The sequence below is a fragment of the Zalophus californianus genome, chromosome 15 (assembly GCF_009762305.2).
Source record: "Zalophus californianus isolate mZalCal1 chromosome 15, mZalCal1.pri.v2, whole genome shotgun sequence".
NCBI lineage: Eukaryota > Metazoa > Chordata > Mammalia > Carnivora > Otariidae > Zalophus > Zalophus californianus.
In genome coordinates, this window is record NC_045609.1 from 75,655,623 (window position 1) to 75,676,415 (window position 20,793).

Here is a 20,793-nt window from a genome sequence, read left to right on the forward strand (position 1 = left end):
GCTCCCTGCTCGGTGGGAAGCCTGCTTCTCCCTCTCCCACTCCCCCTGCTTGTGTTCCCTCTCTCTCTGTGTCTCTGTCAAATAAATAAATAAAATCTTTAAAAAATAAATACATAAATACATAAAATACATATATTTTTTACCCGATGTATGATACATTATATTTAATATATGATACATATTTATATATCACATTTTAATATTTATATTACAATTATATTATATATTAATACTATATTTAACACATCAAAGAGCAATAATTTATCCTTAAAATATAAGTTCAAGGAGACAAATGTCAAATGTCTGGATCCCAATATTCTTAGAAACTAGCTAAATGTGTAAAAGGAAAATCATTTCATAATCAAATTAGTTGCTTTATTTTCTATCACCAGCAGCCATTTAGAACACCCCTGCCACAGGTACCACTACTACCATTTATTAAAATACAGAAACAGTACATGTGTTTCAAAAGTCAAAGCTTTATTGTTATGGCCAAAAGTAAACCGCAGGTGATGGAGTCATAGTGGCCGAAAAGGAAGTGTTCTAAACATAGAATAGGGGCCTGGAAAAGTAGAGTTCACAGAAGTAGGGCTAAATATAAAAGAAACAGAAGTTATTCTCTTGTGAGAAAATAACAAAAGGGGTCCAACAGGAACAAGATTTGGTAAAGCCAAAACTGCTGGAGAGAAATACATGTAGTAATTACAATTCTAAGGTGAACACACTTTAAATGTATTAAATCCATAAGCAATTACAGAAATTTGCACTGTTGTGTTCAAAGAAGCCAAGTGTGTTTCAGGATTCAAAAACAAACTCTCAAGAACTGTAATTAGTGTACTGATTCTAACTCTTTGTCTTCAACAACTCAAAACACATAATTTCTATCTCGAAAACAAAATTCTAAAATAAACAAGACAGCATCTTATAAAAAAAACAAAAAACTCAAACCTCTCCATCAAGACTAAAATGCCAACTCTGACAACAGACCTGACGTTGTTAATATAGATCTTCCTTGACTCACAATGGGGTTACATCTCAATAAACTCATTGTAAATTGAAAATACATGCATTTAATACCCCTAATCTACCAAACATCATTGCTTAGCCTAGCTGATCTTAAATGTGCTCAGAACACTTATATCAGGCTACAATTGGGGAAAATCACCTAATTCAAAGCCTATTTTATAATAAAGTGGTGAATATCTCATGTAGTTTCCTGAATACTGTGCTGAAAGTGAAAAACAAGATGGCTGGATGAGTAGAGAATGGTTGTAAGTTGTCTGCCCTAGCGATCGCGTGGCTGACTGCAAACTGCGGTTGCTGCTGCCCAGCCTCACCAGGGAGAATCCTAGGGCATATCCCAGGCCGGGCAAAAGATCAAAATTCAGAATTCTGCAGTATGGTTTCTACTGAATGCATATCACTTTACCACCATCGTAAAGTTGAAAATTCATAAGCTGAACCATAAGTTGGGGACCGTCTGTACAGTTTTTACAATGCTGTGTTTCATCAAATCTAAGACATTAAGGACACATCGTTGGAATAATCCTCATTGCTTCTTCTCCTTTACCAATCCCCTACCATCCCAACCTCCACATACAAAAGGAATGTGTCTCCAAGATGTTCCCTTCTTTTCCATCCTCACTACCAAGTAACCTCCATCAACTCTCACCTTCACAACCATGTTAACTTTCTAATTAGTTTTCCTGCCCCAAGTCCTCCCCCTTCCCATTCCTGTCCCTACCAGACTCCCCCACATCACAGGGCTATACCTAAGATGTTACTCTGATCATATCACAACCTAACTTAAAAATCTTCATGGCTCCCCACTGCCTCTACAATGTCCAATCCTTAGCATGGAATGGAGACCTGATATTTACGTGCCCATTTCTATGAACTCTAAGATCAGGAATTTATATATTAATAAACCTCTGATTTTCTTGTATAGTAAATATCCCAAAAATAATGCAAATGGAAGTGTCATTTGATTATCAGATCTGAAATTCAGAAAAAATCATCTGGAAGGACTGGAGTTGTCACACGGAAGAGGCAGTGGAATGAATCAGGAGACCTGCAAGGGCCTTTTTATTTTTAATCTTCAAAGTATAACATGTTTATAATAAAGGTCTGCTGACTGTGGGAGTTTTCTGTACCAAAACTTGATTCAGACCCCAACAATTTCAAATTTATGCAGGAAATAACTATGCCAAATGTCTGAAATTGGGAATATCAAGTCTCAAACTAGAAAGTACCGTAACAACATGAGTGGCGCTGTGCATATCACATAAAAACTACACTGGTGAAGAACAGCCTCCTCTCTGGCCAGATCCTGACAGCTTTAAAGGAGATAAGGAAAGTAAGGTCAATCTGGAATAGACAATTTTACCCAACAGGCCACTGGTGAAAAAGAAACAGAACAAGAAATGTCTAAAATAGTTTAGAATCATAAAATTTATATCTTTCCAATGTACTGTTCTCAAAATATACATGTTCATTAATGGCAATTAACAATGATTATTAATCTACATGTAACAAGCTTGTTGGTTTGACAAAGAAATAATCCTCACAAATTCTACCTTAAAAGTTAAAATTTACATATTGATTTGCACTGGGGTCACTGGAATATAATCTTAATACTTCCCTATCAGAAACCTCAGAAGGACTTACATACTATTATCTTGTATTTGATCATATCATAACAACCTGTTCTCTTTAACTACTGGACTCGTTGTGTTATCCTGTGTCCAGTGCCTAAGAGCTCGTTAATTACCTAAACTATATCTCCATAGGTCTTGTTAATTACCCGTCTCCTGTCTCAGAGGACCTTGTTAATAACTTGTACAGTCTCTCTAAAGAGGTCCTAACAACACATTAAAATTAAAGATGCTTTTCTTTTAGCACCTGTCAAGTGCTGTAAATTGAGAAATTTTCACATCAGTTTATTAGCCTACAGTAGTTTTTGTGGATTTTTTTTGGCTGGTTTTCTTCTCTCACAAAATCTCTCTGTATCTCAATCTCTCAACTCAAAATAATAATAACGACGACTTAGCAAAGTTTTGTCTTTTTTTGTTACAGAGCTTTTTTTGTTTTCAATTTTGAAGTCTATAAATATCAATTTGCATTAGTGAGTTAGCAAAAGGATGGCATGGTTGGTATCTGCAAATTAACCCACTGGGAGATGTACCAATTAATGAGAGCTATTATAATGAGTATTAGGATGACAAAGGGTAAAAAAGTTTCAAGTAGTATCCGGGGAGTTTAACATAAAAGTTCTAGTTAGTGTTAAGGGAACTAATCATATTGCATATTTCATGTTCCTAGTCACTGTTTCATTGGATACATTCTGCAAATCCCTGGACACTAATGGATTAATGGCTCTAAAAATCATCTCAAAAGTTTTTGTTTTCTGTCTTGTAAATGAGGCCACAAATTTTCAGCTGTGTAAAAGATTTATGGCCTGTCATGAATGAGGGCAAAATTATCTTTAATATTAGACAAATATGAACAAAAAATAAATATCGCTATTAAAATAAACCTTATACATGTTACGGTTTATTATGCCAGAGACTGGGCTTTAAACTCATATGGGGGGAAAAAAGATCCATATGGAGTATTATAAAAATGAAGGTTTTAAAACTATGAATAGGATCATTTCTTTCGGAACATTTGTTTACTCTAACTTTTTAGAATCAAAATGTAGGCCTACAGTAAACAGTCTATCTTTTTTTTCATGGACATGTTATATAACTTCATAATAATGACTACATGCTTATAAGCCTATGGTGATTTGTAAAAATTAGAAACATATTTAAATATACATTCTAGGTAACCAATTTTTTTGTAGCTTCTAAGAAAGGTATGATACAACCATAGACAGGAATTGATGAGTTAAGGAAAGAAAGGACGAAGGGAAAAAGGGATGTAGGTCAACCTGATCCGAAAAGTAAAAGGCATATTGTCATGCAAAATTATAAAATATTAGTGATAGACAGGAGTTCTTAATCTTAGACACTATTTCCTAAAAAATAACTGTTTCACCAGCTAAGCAACACGTAGGTTTTTCCACAGTAAATACTGTAAATGGAAATATATGCTCTAATAGAATCAATAACACCAGGAATGATATTATAAGACATACCATTAAGTTAACATAGAACAACTAGGAGTTTGCTACATGATATTCACAATGACAATAAGGCAGAAAATAATGAAGGGAAAGCATGTTCTTTTTATGAGTCACATATAGAAGAATATTCCCAAATCAACATTCTCCGGTAAAAATACTTCCCATAAGTTCTTGCTCTCCAATGAGCTTCCTTTCTAAAATCAAACATCAGCTCTTCATACAGAGTATGCTTACACACACATACACACACACACTTTTTTTTTTTTTTTACATTTCAGAATAAGACATACACAACAAACTTTCTCCTTGTGTTAATGAATTCTCTTAACTGGGGGCAGTCCTTCAATCCTACAGTTTCCCATAGAGCCTCAGAAGAACACACATCACAGAATTTCTGTTCAAGTTATGATAGGTAGCATATAAACACAAGCGTATTTCCTAAGTGTTGTTCATCACTACTGATGTCTAGGTTTTACCTGAATTCTGAGAAACAATTCATCTACAGATGCCATAAATATTAAATACTCACACATTTCTGCCTGATCCTCAATGCCTACCATAATTTAGATGTTTCTTAGCTATTCAGCGAAATCTTATATTCCTCTCCACATGCCTGTTTTAGTCTGGCTGACCTCCCTCCTGTGTCCTCCACCTTACTTAGGGCCCTGTGAGCAAAGCGAATGTGACTAAGTCATCTATTCAACTATGAGTTTACCAACAGAACTGCAGATTTCTATTCATCAATTAGTAATTACTGAAGTCTTATGAAATACATGATATAAGTTAGATCAGTACTTTTTAAACCTGACAGAGAATCAGTGGGAAGTTTTAAAAATGCTGATTTTCATTTCAGGGCCCATTCACACTAAAGATTCTATCTAATTCAGGACCCAACAAATTGTAGTTGAACAGAAATCCCCAGGAGGCGCTGATGATCAGCACTGAGGACATGCGCTCATCTAGATGCTGTGGGGCACCCACAAGAGAAGATTCAGCATAGCTATTAAGAAGCTTAGAGAACTTAGTAAGGAAGACTAAGACCCAGACACAATAGATATCCTAGAGCAGTTATGTTCTGTATCAGCAGAAAGCCAAAGGGAAATGCCATGTTATTATTGAGAAAGAATTAAAGAGTTTTTAGCCTCAATCAAGGATAGGCTGAGCACACTCAGATGAGTTAAGTGCATTCCAGGACTGAGCTAAGTAATGGGCATAGCAAGGCTTACGAGGGTCTCGGAGGAGAGAGGTTAAGGAAATTAACTTACCTAGAACAGAGCGTTAAGGAATAGTAAAAGAAAAGTTGGACCATCAAGAAAAGCCTAAAATACAGTAAGTCTTGAAAGTTAGAAGAGTTTGGATTTGGTGTTACAAATCAGTGGTTCTTAAACTTTTTTGAACTAGGCTTTTCAAACAGACCAAAGTTACCATGGCTCCTGTACCCTAAATACTAAGTAATAATAATGCTAAGTGTTGTGATAAATAAATGCAAAAACCGCAGTTCACTTAATAGTCTCAGAATGTCTCATTCAGATAAGGTTTATTCAGTTATGCTTGGTTAGGTGGCCTTCCACATTCAGCGACCCAGGCTGCCCTGTCTTACGGCTCTGCCCTTTTCCAAAGATCCCCATTCAGCCAGCCTGGGGCTCAGCAAGTGATTTCAGTAAACTCTGCAGGCCACACAATCTCTGTTACATTGACTCAACTTTACCGCTGCAGCACAAAAGTAGCCACAAACCAGTGGCGAGGCTGTGGGCAGCTGAAAAATTATTTACAAAAACAGGCAGCAAGCCAGATCTGGGCCCCCAACCTTGTTTGCCAAACCCTGGCCTAAGGTACTGAGGAAGAGAGGCAATACAGATGACTGCATAGGGCATTTTCATGGACCAGACCTGCGGTAGACATCTCTTCCACTAACTCTTCAATAAGCCAGAACTTCGTCACCTGTCCCCACCTAGCTAAGGGTCTAGCTGTGTCTGTTTTTAAAAAAAAAGGACATCCTGTGTGCTGAACACACCCACCATTTCCACTTTCCACTGGAACCTAGCCTAGTGTTAAAGACATGGCTATGAACAAATGATTAAAAATGGCATAACAAACACTCAGGGGTTTTTTTGTTTTGTTTTTTGGAAAATTATGTAACTGCTGATGCAACCAAGCATTACTTTACAAATTGTGGGGTTAACCACACAACACATTAGTTGATACTGATGACACCAAATTACCTGTGATTTATAATTAAAAAGCAAGAGCAGCCACAATTTGAAAACACAAACAATACCAATCATAAACTGATGAAACATTTTCCTGAAAATGGCAAGAATTCCAACTACACTTTCCAGCGCATGTGCAGTACGAGTCGTGCAGCATGCCAAGTGTTAGACAGTATCCACACTTCTCAGACCTGGCACAGACCACAAACACAATGAGGTGCCCTCACCACACCCAACTCAGTCTCTTCTGGGTCCATCGCTGAACCAGATTTCTTCCCTGGCTGCACTGCGGTTGGGACATGACGGACTCTGGCCAAGGGGAGAGCTGTAGAGGTGATGCACACCACAGCCAGGCCGGCACAGAAAGACGTGCCACACGTGACCCTCGGCTCTCTGGCCCCGCTGTATGACCCTGCAGGCCATGTGGTAAATGGTAGCACCACAAGAAGAAAGGAGCCTGGTTCCTGAATAACGGTGTGGAGCTGAATGACCACTTGGAGCAAAACACCCACTTCCCTCCTCCCCGTCATCTTGAATCAGGCGGTGACAACAACGAGTAACACGCTTTGACTGTGATAAGCCACCGCGATCTGGGGTTGTTTATGACAGCTGATAACCTACTTAACACGGAGTTCTTAACTCCAGAAATGTGCTATGTAGGGTCTGAGTATTAAATTTCAAGAGCCCTTTGACACTCACTTAGGTTTTGACTAATGCTGAGTTTTACGTAAAAATGTACATATTTGCCTTTGTGAATCTGTTTTCAGTGTACCAGATCTTCAGCCCACACTGGGCGGCAAGAGGAGCCTAAAGGAATAAAAGCACATTTTAGGAAATCGGTCTGCTATTCCGTGTTCATGGATTCAAAAATGATTTTTTCTAACATCTACTATCTACTAAGCATTAGACTGGAGATTATGGGTGGAAAGACGAACGAAATGCAGATGCTGCCCTCAAGCTGTTCATGGTGGTGGGAGGTCTACCGGTGAACAATGGGATGCCCACAATAAGACTTAGGTAAGAAAAGGCTAAGGCTGCCCCACAAGGATCAACTACCTCTCCTTCTAAGAGCAAGCAAGGCTTCAGAGGGGCAGGTAAGCAGAAAGAAGCTGCAAATTAGTAAGTGCAAGGCAGCAAAGGGTTTCAAAGAACCCTGTTCTCCCCGTTCATCTCTCCTGTCGGTTTTATGCAAGACTATTATAGGACCTATTAAAAGAATGGAAGCAAAAGGTGGTACTTTGGGGGGTTTACAAGGTGATTTCTTCAGGTGGATTTTACTTTCTCTTTACTAAGAAATAAAAACTCTGACTTCTAAGAAAGCGTTCCTTAGTACTTTCAAGTTTTTCAGAATAAAGAAAATTCTCCAGGTTTAATCACACCCTATCCCCTTTGCAGGGCAACAGCACGGTTCCCCTGCACCTGCGATCCCCGGTGAGCCAGCTCACTCACAAAGAACATGATGTGGATCCACAGCCACAGAGCTTACCCTTCACTCTGCTCAGTATTTTCACAGACGCCAGCCACAAGAGTCCAGGAGACTCTAAATAGATCCCTTTAGCACTAATGGAAAAAATAATCTGCAGCACATGTCCTCGTGGTAGGAGTCTGTAGCTTCCAAAGTGCATCGGATTGAGATGTGAGCGTGAGAAATCTAAAATGTCTACCATAACTGAGGGCTGATGTCGGCAGGAGAAACAGGAACACTGGCCACATGAAGATGAAACTACCTCGACTGTATCCTCCCAAATTCCACTCGAGATCAAGCTGCTTTCCAGAACTTTCAACTGTACTCTCTTCCTAGATCTTATAGTCAATCCTTCTTTTTTACAAACTATAAATTAGAGCAACCCTTTAACTGCAAATGTATTTACCACAAACACGGTTTGCGACACACAGAGGAAGAGGAACTTCCCAGGAACCTACAAATGTTGTTGGCCTCATACCTGGCGTCCCAAAGAACACGAAGAAGAGGAAGACTTAAAATGTAAAAATCCTGTTTTTTTACACACTTGCAAGCATTTTATGCATTTATCAAGAAATAGCTCTAATTTTGACAGAAACAGCATTTGTCCTGAAGTCACCCAAACAAAGCCTAAGTCTGGCAAAATGCCCCACTCACTTTAAAAACCCGTGGCAATCCATGTAAACAGCCCAAGTATAGGGCAATTAAAGATTTGAGGATACTTATTTTTCCCCATGCTGCCATAAGTTAAAAACATTTTCTTACCACTTCCCATTTTTCTTGCTTTTCTTTGAATCTAAAATTATATAAAGTACCCAATCTCTAAGCTACCTCAGACAGTTGTTTTTCATTTTCTTCAAAAAAAGTTTAGCAAAAGGGAGAAAAAGCAAATATATTTCTATTTACCTCTGTAATTTAGGACTTAAGACAATATGTGGAATACGCCATGTGAAATACCAAAATAAAATATGTGAGTAGCACAACGAGACTATGGACTCTTTGAAAAAACATTAATGCCACACGATAAAAATATATTTTTTGGAGTATAGTTTATAAAGAAAACTGAGCTATACTTTTTAAAGCCACAGCAAACATTTGCTGCTAAAAGAAAATGAAAGAAATACACGTTTCCCTTGAAAATGTTAAATGCATACCTGACCACATCAGGAGAAGATCAGAAGACAGGTGGGAGAGTATGGTCTAAAAGGGTGCTTGTTAATGTTACACTTTTTGTTTATGGTGGGCCAAAACAAAGCACTTTTTGAATAAAATACGACATGACCATATATAAAACATAGTAGTAACAGCCACCATTCATGGGTTCCCTTATTTAGGCCCTGGCTTCATGCCATGTACTTGATTTATAATTTATCATCACCCAATGCTACCAAGCAGGTATTCTTTTCCTTGTTTAAAGGAAGATGGACACAATGAGGTTTACAGAAGTCACAGAGCTACTGAGCCAGGATTCCCACTCAGGCTGGTATTCTGTATGTTACTGCCTGGAGGAAAATCTACATTCCATGGCAAACACTCTACCCTGCTATTCCATAAGTGCTTAGGATTCCAATAAATTCATCTTATTCTTTAAGTTTTCTTTGATCAGCTATTCCACCGTTCACTTCTGCAAAACCTATAATCTCATTTAAAGGTATATAGTTCCAATTTGTACTAAGGAAGAAGAAAAGTACCATTATACATGTAACTGAGAACTCAAGATTTTGAAAATCTATTATCATGACAGTGATTATTCCTATGACCATTAAGTCATCATATAGAAAACTCTGATATATTTATAGTACCCACAAGGGTCACAAAATTCCAGTAAACATTCACAAATAAAAGCTGCTTCTAAACAGACATTTGATAACGGTAGTTAACACCTACGATGAAAACCATTAATACTTAACCTAAGCCAGTATTTCTTAAAGAACAGCCCATGGGCTGCTACTGGTCCACGAATCCTCTCCAGAGAGCCCGTGAACTAATCCCTGGAAAATAATATCTAGAAACATAACATATCACCTAATTTCTGGCCTGAATTAACACCCAGTGGTGATTGACTCTCACCATGTCTCATCAAAAGCTATGTCGTTCTCTTCCTAAGTTTCAGTGAGTTTCTTGCTCAGGGAAGTAGAAAGAGTCTAGGATAGGGATTAATAATCTTTTATCCTTCTAAGATAAAAAGTTCAATTCCAAAAAGATGTATGCAATGTTGCCTGGCTCCATAATTAATTATAAAAATAAGATAAGAATTTTGTTCAAGTCAAATAAAAGGAATTTAAAACATTCAAGTATTTAAAAGGGATATTTGATACTTTCAAGTACAATATTTTTCAAAATAGCACAATTTCCCCCAATGTTAGGCTTACCTTGAAGATGGCATTATATTTGAAGCCCTGAATTTTGCTGTAAACGGATTAGTTGACTCATAATCAAAATAGTCCTGACGATTTTCACTAAATGCATTAGGTGATTTCAAGTCACAAGGGCTATCAGATCCCCCATTGTTAAGTTTATCAGATCTTCGGCTATCTTTTTTTCCAGTCACTCTTTCAAACAGGCTAACTTTCTCCCTTTTCTCTCTTTTATTTTCTTTTCTTACTTCAACTGATTTTGAAAATAAATTCATGCTGCTGTCCCATGATTCACTGCTTTCCTCAAACGGATTTTTCTTCCTTGGCAGTGTTGCAAATTTTTGGGGTAATGAAGCAGTCACATTTGTAAATGGGTCATTTTGTCTTCCAAAAGACGATTCACCTTCATCCACACTGCTGTCAGGTTGGTTCATTTTAGAAGTATCAAAGCTTAATGTTCTTCTGTGTGGAGATTTGAGACTTCCTGCAAACAATTTTGTAGTTAGCACATAATCAGTGACACATTACATCACACTACTTGACACATTCTGTGTGCATACTGCTGCTTTTAGAATGAGAGCAATTAGCTATTTAAAGATATTAACCTTTAAAATAATCAAGGAAAACAATCTTAAAATGGTAAAGTATAGCACAAGAAGGTAGGCTAATGATAATTAGCATATTGCTAGACAATCAGTAATTTACTCAGCTCAGAAAAAAAAAAATCACATAAACAAACTATAATGTCAAAACTAGAGGTTCTGGTGGGCATAAAGGTGCTTAAATTCTTAAAGACTTTTGTCATCATTAGCATTAAATATACTTTGCTACTTCTGAACATACAAGGTTTTTTTTCTAGGAACTTTCTGATTAAATGGAACAATTATTTATGCTTCAGGCTTTCAAGACCAAAGAAACAGCAGTAAAAAAAGATGCCAGGCCATGAAAAGCAACTGGGACTCATTTTTGTTATCATTTAATAATATAAACACAATGCTGAATACAGACAAGTTCTGCCTTTAATAAACTTCCAATTTTGAGCATACTCAGCACTCAATAAAGAGTTGACGACTAAACTTAGAAACTACCAAGAAATTGCCATTTTTATTTTCTAACTTTATAAGTTAGACTTTAAAAATTACAACGGTAGCTTGGATCACTAAGGATACAATTAGAAAGTGTCACTTACCACTCTCCGGAACCGCTCCAAAGGAATCTATCTGCCGTCCAAGAAGATGCGTTTGACCAATGGTGCCAGACTTCAGTTTCTCAGAAGATATGTGGGTCCCAGTTAAGTCAGACATTGAATGTGCTGAAGAGAGTCGCTGAGGACCCAAAAGGAAAGGCTTTTTTGGTTTGGATTTCATCTGTATTTCACCACTTGAAAATTCAGTATTGGCATCGGGTATGTGAGAACTTGGAATGATTGCAGAAGACGTATCAGAAAATGTCCCATCATTTTTTCTACCTTTCATCTTATCTTTTAATTTTGCAAAAGGAGATCTTGTTTTGTCCTTCATTGATAAGTCAAACATACTTGCTGTCATATTGTTCCTCATGAATTGAATATTGACCTTTATCTCACCCCTGTTTTTGGCTCTTTTTCCTTGTTTGGATTCTAATCTAAACCACCTTAAAGAGAAGGAAAAAACTGGGTTGTAACACGTAATGAAGAGAGGATACGAGCTTGTTATATATAAATAGCTTTTCAGGTAAAGCTATCATACACATCAAGGCAATCTAAGCACGACAGCTATTCTGTGTCCATCTAACATAAGCGTTGCTAGTGGCCTAAGAACATTTGTTAATGTTAAAAGACACTGAGGTAAAGGCTATGAAAGATTTCATCAGTTCACTACTCTTAAGCATTATACAATAATGACCCCATTTTCAATAAAATATTTAGCCCGTTTTTCTTCGGTAAAAACTACTGAAAGAATTTCGTTAACATCAGAGACCATTGCATTATAGTTTGCTCACTGTGAAAATTACCTAAGATGTAATTTAGATTCATATCAAGTGGGTCAAAGCCTTCTCCTGAATAAAATATGAAAAATGAGTAAAATGTAGGACGTGAAAAATAGTCATAAATCCTGTAAAGTTTTTGAAAAAAGCAAGCTTAAATGCTTCCTGTTAGAATCTATTAGCTTCATTTACTATTGCTACTATAACAATACCAAAGAAAAATTATTTAAATCGGAGCCAAATCTTATGCTTTGTAGTCAGTTCGCTGAATTGCAATGCCCATTGTCAAATGTTACAGCAGTCCCCCTTATCCACGGCTTCAGTTACCAGCGGTTAACCGAGTTCTGGAAGCGGACGATCCTCCGTCTGACATATCCTCAGAAGGTCAGTAGTAGCCTAATGCTATGTCACAAAGCCTATGTCATTCACCCCGCTTCATCTCAACAGGGAGGCATTTTATCATCTCACATCAGCACAAGGAGAGTGAGTACAGGACAGTAAGAGAGAGAGACCACATTCGCATTGCTTTTATTACAGTATATAACTGTTCTATTGTACTACTGATCTCTTACTGTGCCTAATTTATAAACTTGATCATAGGTATGTACATATAGAGAAAAACATAGTAGATCTAGGATCGGGTACTAGCCACAATTCCAGGCACCCACTGGGGGTCTTGGAACGTATCCCCGTGGATATGAGGGGGCTACTATATACGAAGCCAAGTCTGTTTTGGTTTTGTTCACAGTATTTTTATCCACAAGAAAGTCTCTGGTGGTCAGTGGTACAAGTGGTTATTCTACAGGGAAAACAGCCAAAAAAAAAAAAAAATTTTTGCAAAATCAAGCCTAGAAGAGTTTCTACAGTGTTTTCACATTATTTAACAGTGAAGCATAACCGGCAGACAGGTTATTACTTAAATACAGCTCTAACCAAGTGTAACAAATTTTCCTAGCTACAAAGGAACTCTGATCTAATTTTACATTAGTACTTTCTCTCCTTGTTACCAGGAAGATATGCCAGAAGAAGCTTATGTTTACTATCCATCAGGTGGAAGACTAGTTCACGGGTCTTTTCCAGGCCAGGAGAGAAAATTGGCACACAGCATCCATACCAGTTCCATCTCAGCAAGTAACACACAAGAGAAATGTTTTCTTCATTAATTTGAAGAAATTCAATCAATTAAGATCTAGTTGCACCAAAGCAAGCAGTTTTTTTAAAAAAGATAAAATATTTTATAATAGGAAGCATTACCCCAAGACCTTAAATTGAGAAACGCCCTTGAAGCAAATATTGAAATTTGAAGACACAGGGGCTAGAAATAAGAAATGACAGCAATAAACTCTGTGGAATACAGAACCTTGAACAAGACAGAATTTAATACTCGAAAAGCAAGGTTATACACCCAGTTATTAATTCCCAGTTCTGGAAAATAAAGCCATTTTCAAGGGGGGGAGAAATGCTTCTAATGGATAGTACACGGGAAATACTCTGTAACATCTAGGCTTTACACAAAATAAGTGAATATACTTTGCAAGAAGTGTACCAAAAACAAAAAACCGAAGCATGTCCTCTTCCATGTATACAACAAATCAAAGCAAATCTGAGGAAAAAAATAAACCAATAACCCAATAGTTGGTAGGAGGTGAGAGTAATCAAAACGCACTGAATTTCAGGAATAAGACCAAATCATTCATTTACTTTTAACATCCATTTTTCATAGATGAGGGAATTGAGGCACAAAGGCTAAGTAACTTCCCAATGTCAGATTAAAGTCAATAAGGAAAATATCCAAGTTGATGAACAACATCTGCATGAAAATAGAAGTTCTTTACTATTTGATGAACCACATATGTTAATAAGGTTAAAGGCAGGGCGGGCCATATTACAGGACGCTGTGTTCCATCAGGAGGCAGTGACAACCACGGAGGAAGGCAATGCAGGTTTTCTCCTGCTAAAGGGTAAGCTCCTTGAAGGCAGTTTGCCTTGCACTCGATAAATGTTTATTGAATATTTTTTTCTAAAACTATACTCTTAACACAACCAAGCTACAACTCTGTGTGTGTGTTGTGTTGTTTTGTTTTATGGTAGGGAACACTACTCAGGTAAGCTTTAAAGAATCAAGCAAGTCAGTATTTGAATACAAATTCTAAATGCAGTGTATTTTCCATCCTCTCCCCACCCTTCAAGAAAAAAAAAACTGCAAAGAACTTTTAACAAATATATAAAACTTAAAATTTAGGCATGACAAACTACTTTAGCTGCTTTGTTTTGAAAGTGATATGATGGGGAAGTCTTAATGAGACCTTCAAGAATCATTCCAGAGATAGCACTTATTTTCCCAGGCTTCAGAAAGATAAAATGAAGACACAGCATTTGGGGCTTAGTGGATTAATGCTGATTTTTTTTCACCTCTGGAGTGCTGTTTTTAAACTGTATATGGCCTCTGTTCAATTTTTAGTGGGCACAGGTCCATGTTCAAAAATCACCACACATGTGGGAACTATTCCCAAGCAATTGGTGCTGTGTGGTCAGAAACAGGACAAGATTGGCAGGAAGGGTGCCAGAGGCCAGGACACAGGTGCACTGCAGAGACTCACACAAAAGTCCTAAAATCTGCATGTGTTTGAGTCATACCTAACTCTAGGGACTCTGATTGTTATTACTTTTCATGAGCATTAAAAAAAAAAAAAAAAAAAATCAACATTACCCATTCCTGTTGTAAAAAAATCAATAGATATTACATAACAGCATGAACGATTTTACCATTCTATTATTAAACATTGTATTATTTCCTTAAATCTCATGCCAGAACCAACCCAGACACCCATAAAAGTGGGAGATACAGAAGTTCTCTTTCCATGCCCCACTCAAAATGTTCTGGCTCAGGCCCTTTCCCTCTCCTTAAAAGAAAAAAAAAAAAGAAAGAAAGAAAGAAAGGCATTTAATCTCAAATTATAAAAATAAGTAAGTTTTAGCCATCACATTTCTTTGCGTATCATGACACAATTGGAAGACAAGCTGTAAATACTTGTCTTCAGTGTCAAGAGTATAAAGTGTCACACCCAGCAGTTTCATGGGACTTCTAAATCAGCTGGTAGCCTTCATCACTCATACCGGTTTTCTAAAAAGCACTTGGGAATATGCCGACAAGGCTCAGCACTGTGCAGAATATTAAATATCTTTCTTGCAATACACCGGTGGCTCAAGTTCATCTCGTACTGTGCCACATGCACAGCTGTGTTGGAAAAGGAAGCTATTAAATATATTAAAAAACTAGAAATATTACCAATAAAGCTATCTCATCAAATATGTGGTCCTCATTTATCCACAACGAAAATGGGATTTAATAACATCTGAAAATCACTTTGCATGCAATAACATCACAAGCCCTGTTGAGAACATTTAAAAGTATTTTCCCCCTGAAAGTTCAAATGAATTTTATATAGTAGTCAACAGAGAATTTCTGTAGGGAGACCACGATAGGAGAATGTTGCTTACGGCCAAATATACTGTCATTCGGATGCTGCCAAAGATAAGGAGTAAAACAAGAAGGAATTTTAAAACCTCATTTCATCCTCTGAATCTCTGGATTCACAGTTGGGCCTACTTTCACTCAGAAAATTTAGATTTCAGAGAAGGCCTGGAATAGGTCATTCATTAACATAAAAAGTACCAAAAAACGCAGCATAAAATTTGCAGTTACAATATACCTAAAAGTTTACATTCAAAACACTTTAAATATTATAGAGTAAGTGTCATCCAAAATTGGTGATTTGAAGCAAATTATTTGGTGATTATCCATTTTTCAGTTTCAATTTGATGAAGAACTCCTCAGAGGAAACAATGCCATTTTGTAGGTAACCGTTGTCAAAAATCATCCATATATATTCAACTTCACATTTTTTGAAAATTTTTTTTCTTAAAATATTATCTCCTAATTAAATATTTACCATTTTTTCCTCTTGCATTCCTAGTACTTATCTCTCTACCCTTTTACCCTTCACGTATTAAATCTTACATGAAGTCCCAATTTAAAAAAATGTAATAAAAATAAAAACACTAATCAAGAGAAGACTGCAGGAAGATGTACAGAAAATAAGACACTTGTTCTAAAATATAAGAAATTAACACGAACTTCAAGGAAGTTACCATTATCAAAAGTTTTTAAAAGGGCAAATAAATTTCAGTTATGACTCTGAAAGAAACACCAAAGCTGCTTTGGAAACTTGAAGTCCTCTTATAAATTCAACCTATATTTTTCTCTCATTAATTCCGCTAATTTTAAGGTTCTCTCAGATCAGAATAATTACAGGTTTAAGGAAGTGTGAGTATATCTATCTCTAAAAACATATTTTTCAACTTAAGACATAATATCCAAGCGCTAATTTATATTATCCTTTTTTAAATGAGACTATATCTATCCTAAGCTTGAAAGTCGTAGGTTAAAGGTCATGTTTGCAGGGAAGATGTCATTAAATCACTTCATCACAAGAACTGAATCACTGTCTCCAATCTGAGAGCATTTAACATAGTCTAAACACGCTGGCTTTACAAAACTAATTCTGAAGTAATACACTAACTCCAACACATTGTAAATTCACAGAAAAATGTTAGCGTGTATTCAAGGTTAGGAATGTTTGTAAACACTTTAAAATTTTTTTTCTTTTAACAGCTTTAGACTCCATCAAGATGTACTGACCCCGAAAGATGGTTGAGCTAAAATAAAGGCCAACTTGTGTTTGTAAATCTCCAATGGAATACGGAGCTCTAAATTTGGTAATTTATCTTTTGACAGCTTCAGAGTTCAATATAAGACGTTATATTGGTAGATTTAATTTTCTGATGTTCCATTTCCTGGCAAATTGTAATGTTTAATGGCCATAACAATTTGAACATATGTTATGTGATCCAGTCCTCTCATAAGTAGTGAAGCAATGTCAGTTTACTTAAAATTCAGTGCAAAATATTCAATTAAGATGTTTACCTTAAAAATGAGAGAGTAATGGATCATTAATGCCTCCATTTAAAAAATACTTCTTCACAAGGGCTATTTTTACTTCAGATCCGTGCAGATATGGTGCTTAAAACTAGGTCATATTTCAGTCCAAAAACCAATGCCCCAGCTATACAAATAATTTCCAAGAACAGAATATCCATAAAGAAGATATAGTCAATCTCCCCCAAATTCAAAATAAATTACATAACTTACTCTGTTTTCCTTCTTTGTTTGTCCTCAAAGATGTCATTGAGATTGATTGCCACCTGCCCTAAAAACTTATCCAGACCCACCAGGGACCTGTGCATAACTATGAGGAAAAGAATGTATTTCTCTGGATTCCCCTGCACTAGCAATCCAGGTAGCTCAAAAGAGGCCTCTTCCTTCCAGACTGGCTCAAGGGTTTTCTCGGCTACAGAGGTGGAGTACTTTTCCTTGCCCAACTGAATTATAGTGTATGTGTCATTGGTGCCACTTTTGCCTTTTGGCCTAAGATCTTTGGCTTGGAGCACGGTGACCTGCACGTGGGTCGGAAACCACTTCTGGGCTTGCTCGGACAGCATCTTTCTGTCCTTTTTCTCTGCACCGAGTTCTCAAGCGCAGGCACTGCCCCTCCCGGAGGGAGAGCCTAATTCCTTAATCACTGCATCCTAAGGGCACTTTAACGGCGACAGGCAACCTCACAGCGGCCCAACTTCCCCAGGGCTCGCTGCCAAGCGCCTCGCTGGGGCAGCCCGGAGGCACGGCTGTTCTGGGGGTGCCCTCTCCGCTGCAGAAGCCCAGGGGCCCACCATCCCCTGGCCGCGCCGCCCAGGCCTCCGCGCGGACCCCCACGCCGGGCGTCCGCACCTTCACGCGCCGCCGGCCGCGGGGACGGACCCTGGGCGGCGGCGAGCGGCTCCCGGGCCTGCTGGCAGTTGAGGCCTGGCCGCCAGGGCCCCGCGAGGCGCTGCGGGGGTGGCAGGGCGCCCCCCGCCCGACCTACTAGAGCTCGCCCGCCGAAACTCGCAGCCCCCGGTCCCACGCCTGCCTCCTCGCGGCCGGGCCGCCCCCGCCTCCTCCACGTCTCCCGCCCGCCCGCGCAGGTCGGCTGGCCCGGCCCGGCTCCTCCTTCCGACCCCGGTAATACGAACCGCCAGCGGCTCGCGCGGCCTGGCTCCCTCTCGCAAACCTCTCCCTCTCCCTCCTCCTCCTCCCCCTCCTCCCCCTCGCCTCGGCTCCTCCTCTCGGGCGGGGGCAGGGGCGGGTCGCCTGGCCGTGTTGCGGGACGGGGGGCAGGGGACGCGGCCGCCCCAGCGCCGGCGGGCCGCGGGCTGCAGGACGGCGGGTACGGGACTCGGCCTCGCCCGGCCGGCTGCTCCTAACACCCGGCGGGCGGCGGCGGCGGCGGCACTTCCGGGTTGGCCTTCTCCATGTTGAGCTCGGGAACGCGACGGGGCGGGGCCGGGCGGGGCCGCGGGGTCAGGGGTCAGCACCTCCCTGGTTGCCGTGGCGACCGGGGGCGCGCAGCGCGAGCTCCCCGCCCAGTGCTGGGCGCTCCTCCCTGGTTTCGCGCTCGCTGCTGGGGCCTGGAAGGGCGCCGGGCCCCGGGGACGTGGGGGCCTGCACAGGCCAGCAGGGAGGCTCCAGGGGGAGCGGCGGAGTGCTCCTGAGAGGTGGCTTCCGAGGCCCGGGCCTGCCCGATCTAGGGAGAGACCCGATTTCAATCCTTGGAAACTAACACAGTTTGGGTGTACCTTGATGCCTGGCGCCTGGCACAGAGCGGGCGTTAGATAAGTGGTGGCGGGATGCGTCAGTCCTCTTCATTGACCGAAAACACACTTTTCCCCAACCCCTTACCCACTCCTCTAATTCACTGGAAAGACATCCCCCACTCCCAATGTTAGAAGAGAGGAAAGCAGATAAAAGATTCCCAAACCAACACAGGAATTTAAAAAGATCTGGAGAGACACTGGCTAGAGTCAAAAGACCTGGTTCCTGAACCCCATGTCGGCCACCATCAGTCTGTGTGACCTTGGACAAGTCATTTCCCCTCCCTGACCCTCAGTCTCTCCAGGGGCAAGAAGACTGTGTCTAGGACACCCTCTGGGCACTCCCATTCTCGTAAGACTATCCAACTTCCGAAGCCAAACCCAGAGATGATTCTCATTCACCAAGGGCTACAGACGGTTGCCTTACCTGCACTTAAGGGCACAACCTGATGGACACCAGTGCTGTTGGAAAGGAGGAAGCTTTTTAAGAGAAGGAAATGGAGATCTGTTAATACTGAGCTTTTTCTGGACTAGCCAGATCTACTGCGGAAAGTATGGGTAGCCTTGCTGGGATGTTCTGCCTCTGCTGGAAATTCAGTATGTAGCCTGTGATGGGCACTTAGCTTCTTGAGGCAAGGAACTGAGATTCTGGGAGCCTCCATCTCTTTGTCCATACATTGTAGATAAAATGGCTATTGGATTATAGATAGCTTTTTATTTTATTTTACTGTGACTAAAATAGTTTGGAGGAGTATTCTGAGATAATGTACATTTCCTAGCATAGTGTGGCACTGGGTATCCTTTTGCCCCTCTATTTCTCAATTATAAGAGACATTTATATACTACTTTTATTGTATTTATTTTGGTTCATGTCTTACCTTCCCAAGGAAATTCTAAATTCTTTGGACTGCCCTGTGTATCATGGATCATCCCTTCACAGTGCCTAGCATTCAGTAGGTACTTGGATTATTGAATGACTTAATGCCTCTTCTCCCTTTATAGGACAAATTTTGAGAGTAAAACAGTTTGATAGATGTACATATACTTTTCCACCTAAAAATGACCATACGAGTAAGATAGAGTGTTTATTATTTTTAGGCAAGGTTCAAAACTTTTCCATTTGAAGACATTATGTTCTCCATGTTCCTCAGTGTCCCATGTTTACAGGATACTAGCTGCAGCCCTTAAAACTAACTAGGGCCTTTTCATTAAATATTTCTTGAATGGAGATATGCGAGGGCCCAATATATTTGTGTCAGAAGAGCAGTCATTGAAGAACCTTAGTGGGAGAGGGGATGACCTTATATATTATTTTAGTCTTGTGCAAGGAAGGTACTTTTCTAACACTAAAGGACAATGACACAAACCTCAAAGAGCACCCAAATTCTAGCACATTCTTTCAGGGACCCACTGACACTAGTGTCTAGAGATTTCCTTTCATGTATGAGAAACTCCCAGTTTTTGAGTGCTGCTTACACACAGTGGTTGGTGTGAGTTCTGCATGAAGTAGGTGCTCCAAAAAGAGACACTGGATTAATTTACCACCAGAATCTTCAGAGAAACAAACTATAGATTAATCTTAAATAATACTGAGCTAGACACCATCTAGAGTGAAAAGACCTGGTTTTAGGTCACTCTAAGGAAAGCATACTATAAAAATGTTAAAAAAAAAAAAGCAGAATTTTCCATCTCTGAGACACAGTGTATGAAAAGACCATATGTGGAAAATAAAACAAAATCATCATCGTACTGTGAATATAGCATCTGGATCCCAGAGTGGGCAGTTGTCAACTTTAAAGAAAAATATTCTTAGGGATTTTTAAAGAGTCCACTGAATAGTCAATGGTGGAATTTCAACCAGCATCTCTAGAGAGAAATAATTTGACACCTGAAACTTACAAAAACAAAATAAACATCATGAAA

The 20,793-nt window shown here is 39.3% G+C and overlaps 1 protein-coding gene across 1 annotated transcript in view; it reads right to left on the bottom strand.

Annotated features, from left to right (window-relative positions):
• The window catches only part of RAB11FIP2 (RAB11 family interacting protein 2), a 39,239-nt gene extending 21,528 nt beyond the window's left edge, over positions 1 to 17,711 (bottom strand). Inside the window, exons 1-3 of the mRNA XM_027596465.2 lie at positions 17,333 to 17,711; positions 11,345 to 11,787; positions 10,171 to 10,639 (exon numbers count right to left, since the gene is read on the bottom strand). Coding sequence (XP_027452266.1) covers positions 10,171 to 10,639; positions 11,345 to 11,787; positions 17,333 to 17,682 — 1,262 coding nt within the window. The 5' untranslated portion in view covers positions 17,683 to 17,711. The remainder of the gene's footprint in view (positions 1 to 10,170; positions 10,640 to 11,344; positions 11,788 to 17,332) is intronic.
• Between the last annotated feature and the right edge of the window lie 3,082 nt (positions 17,712 to 20,793).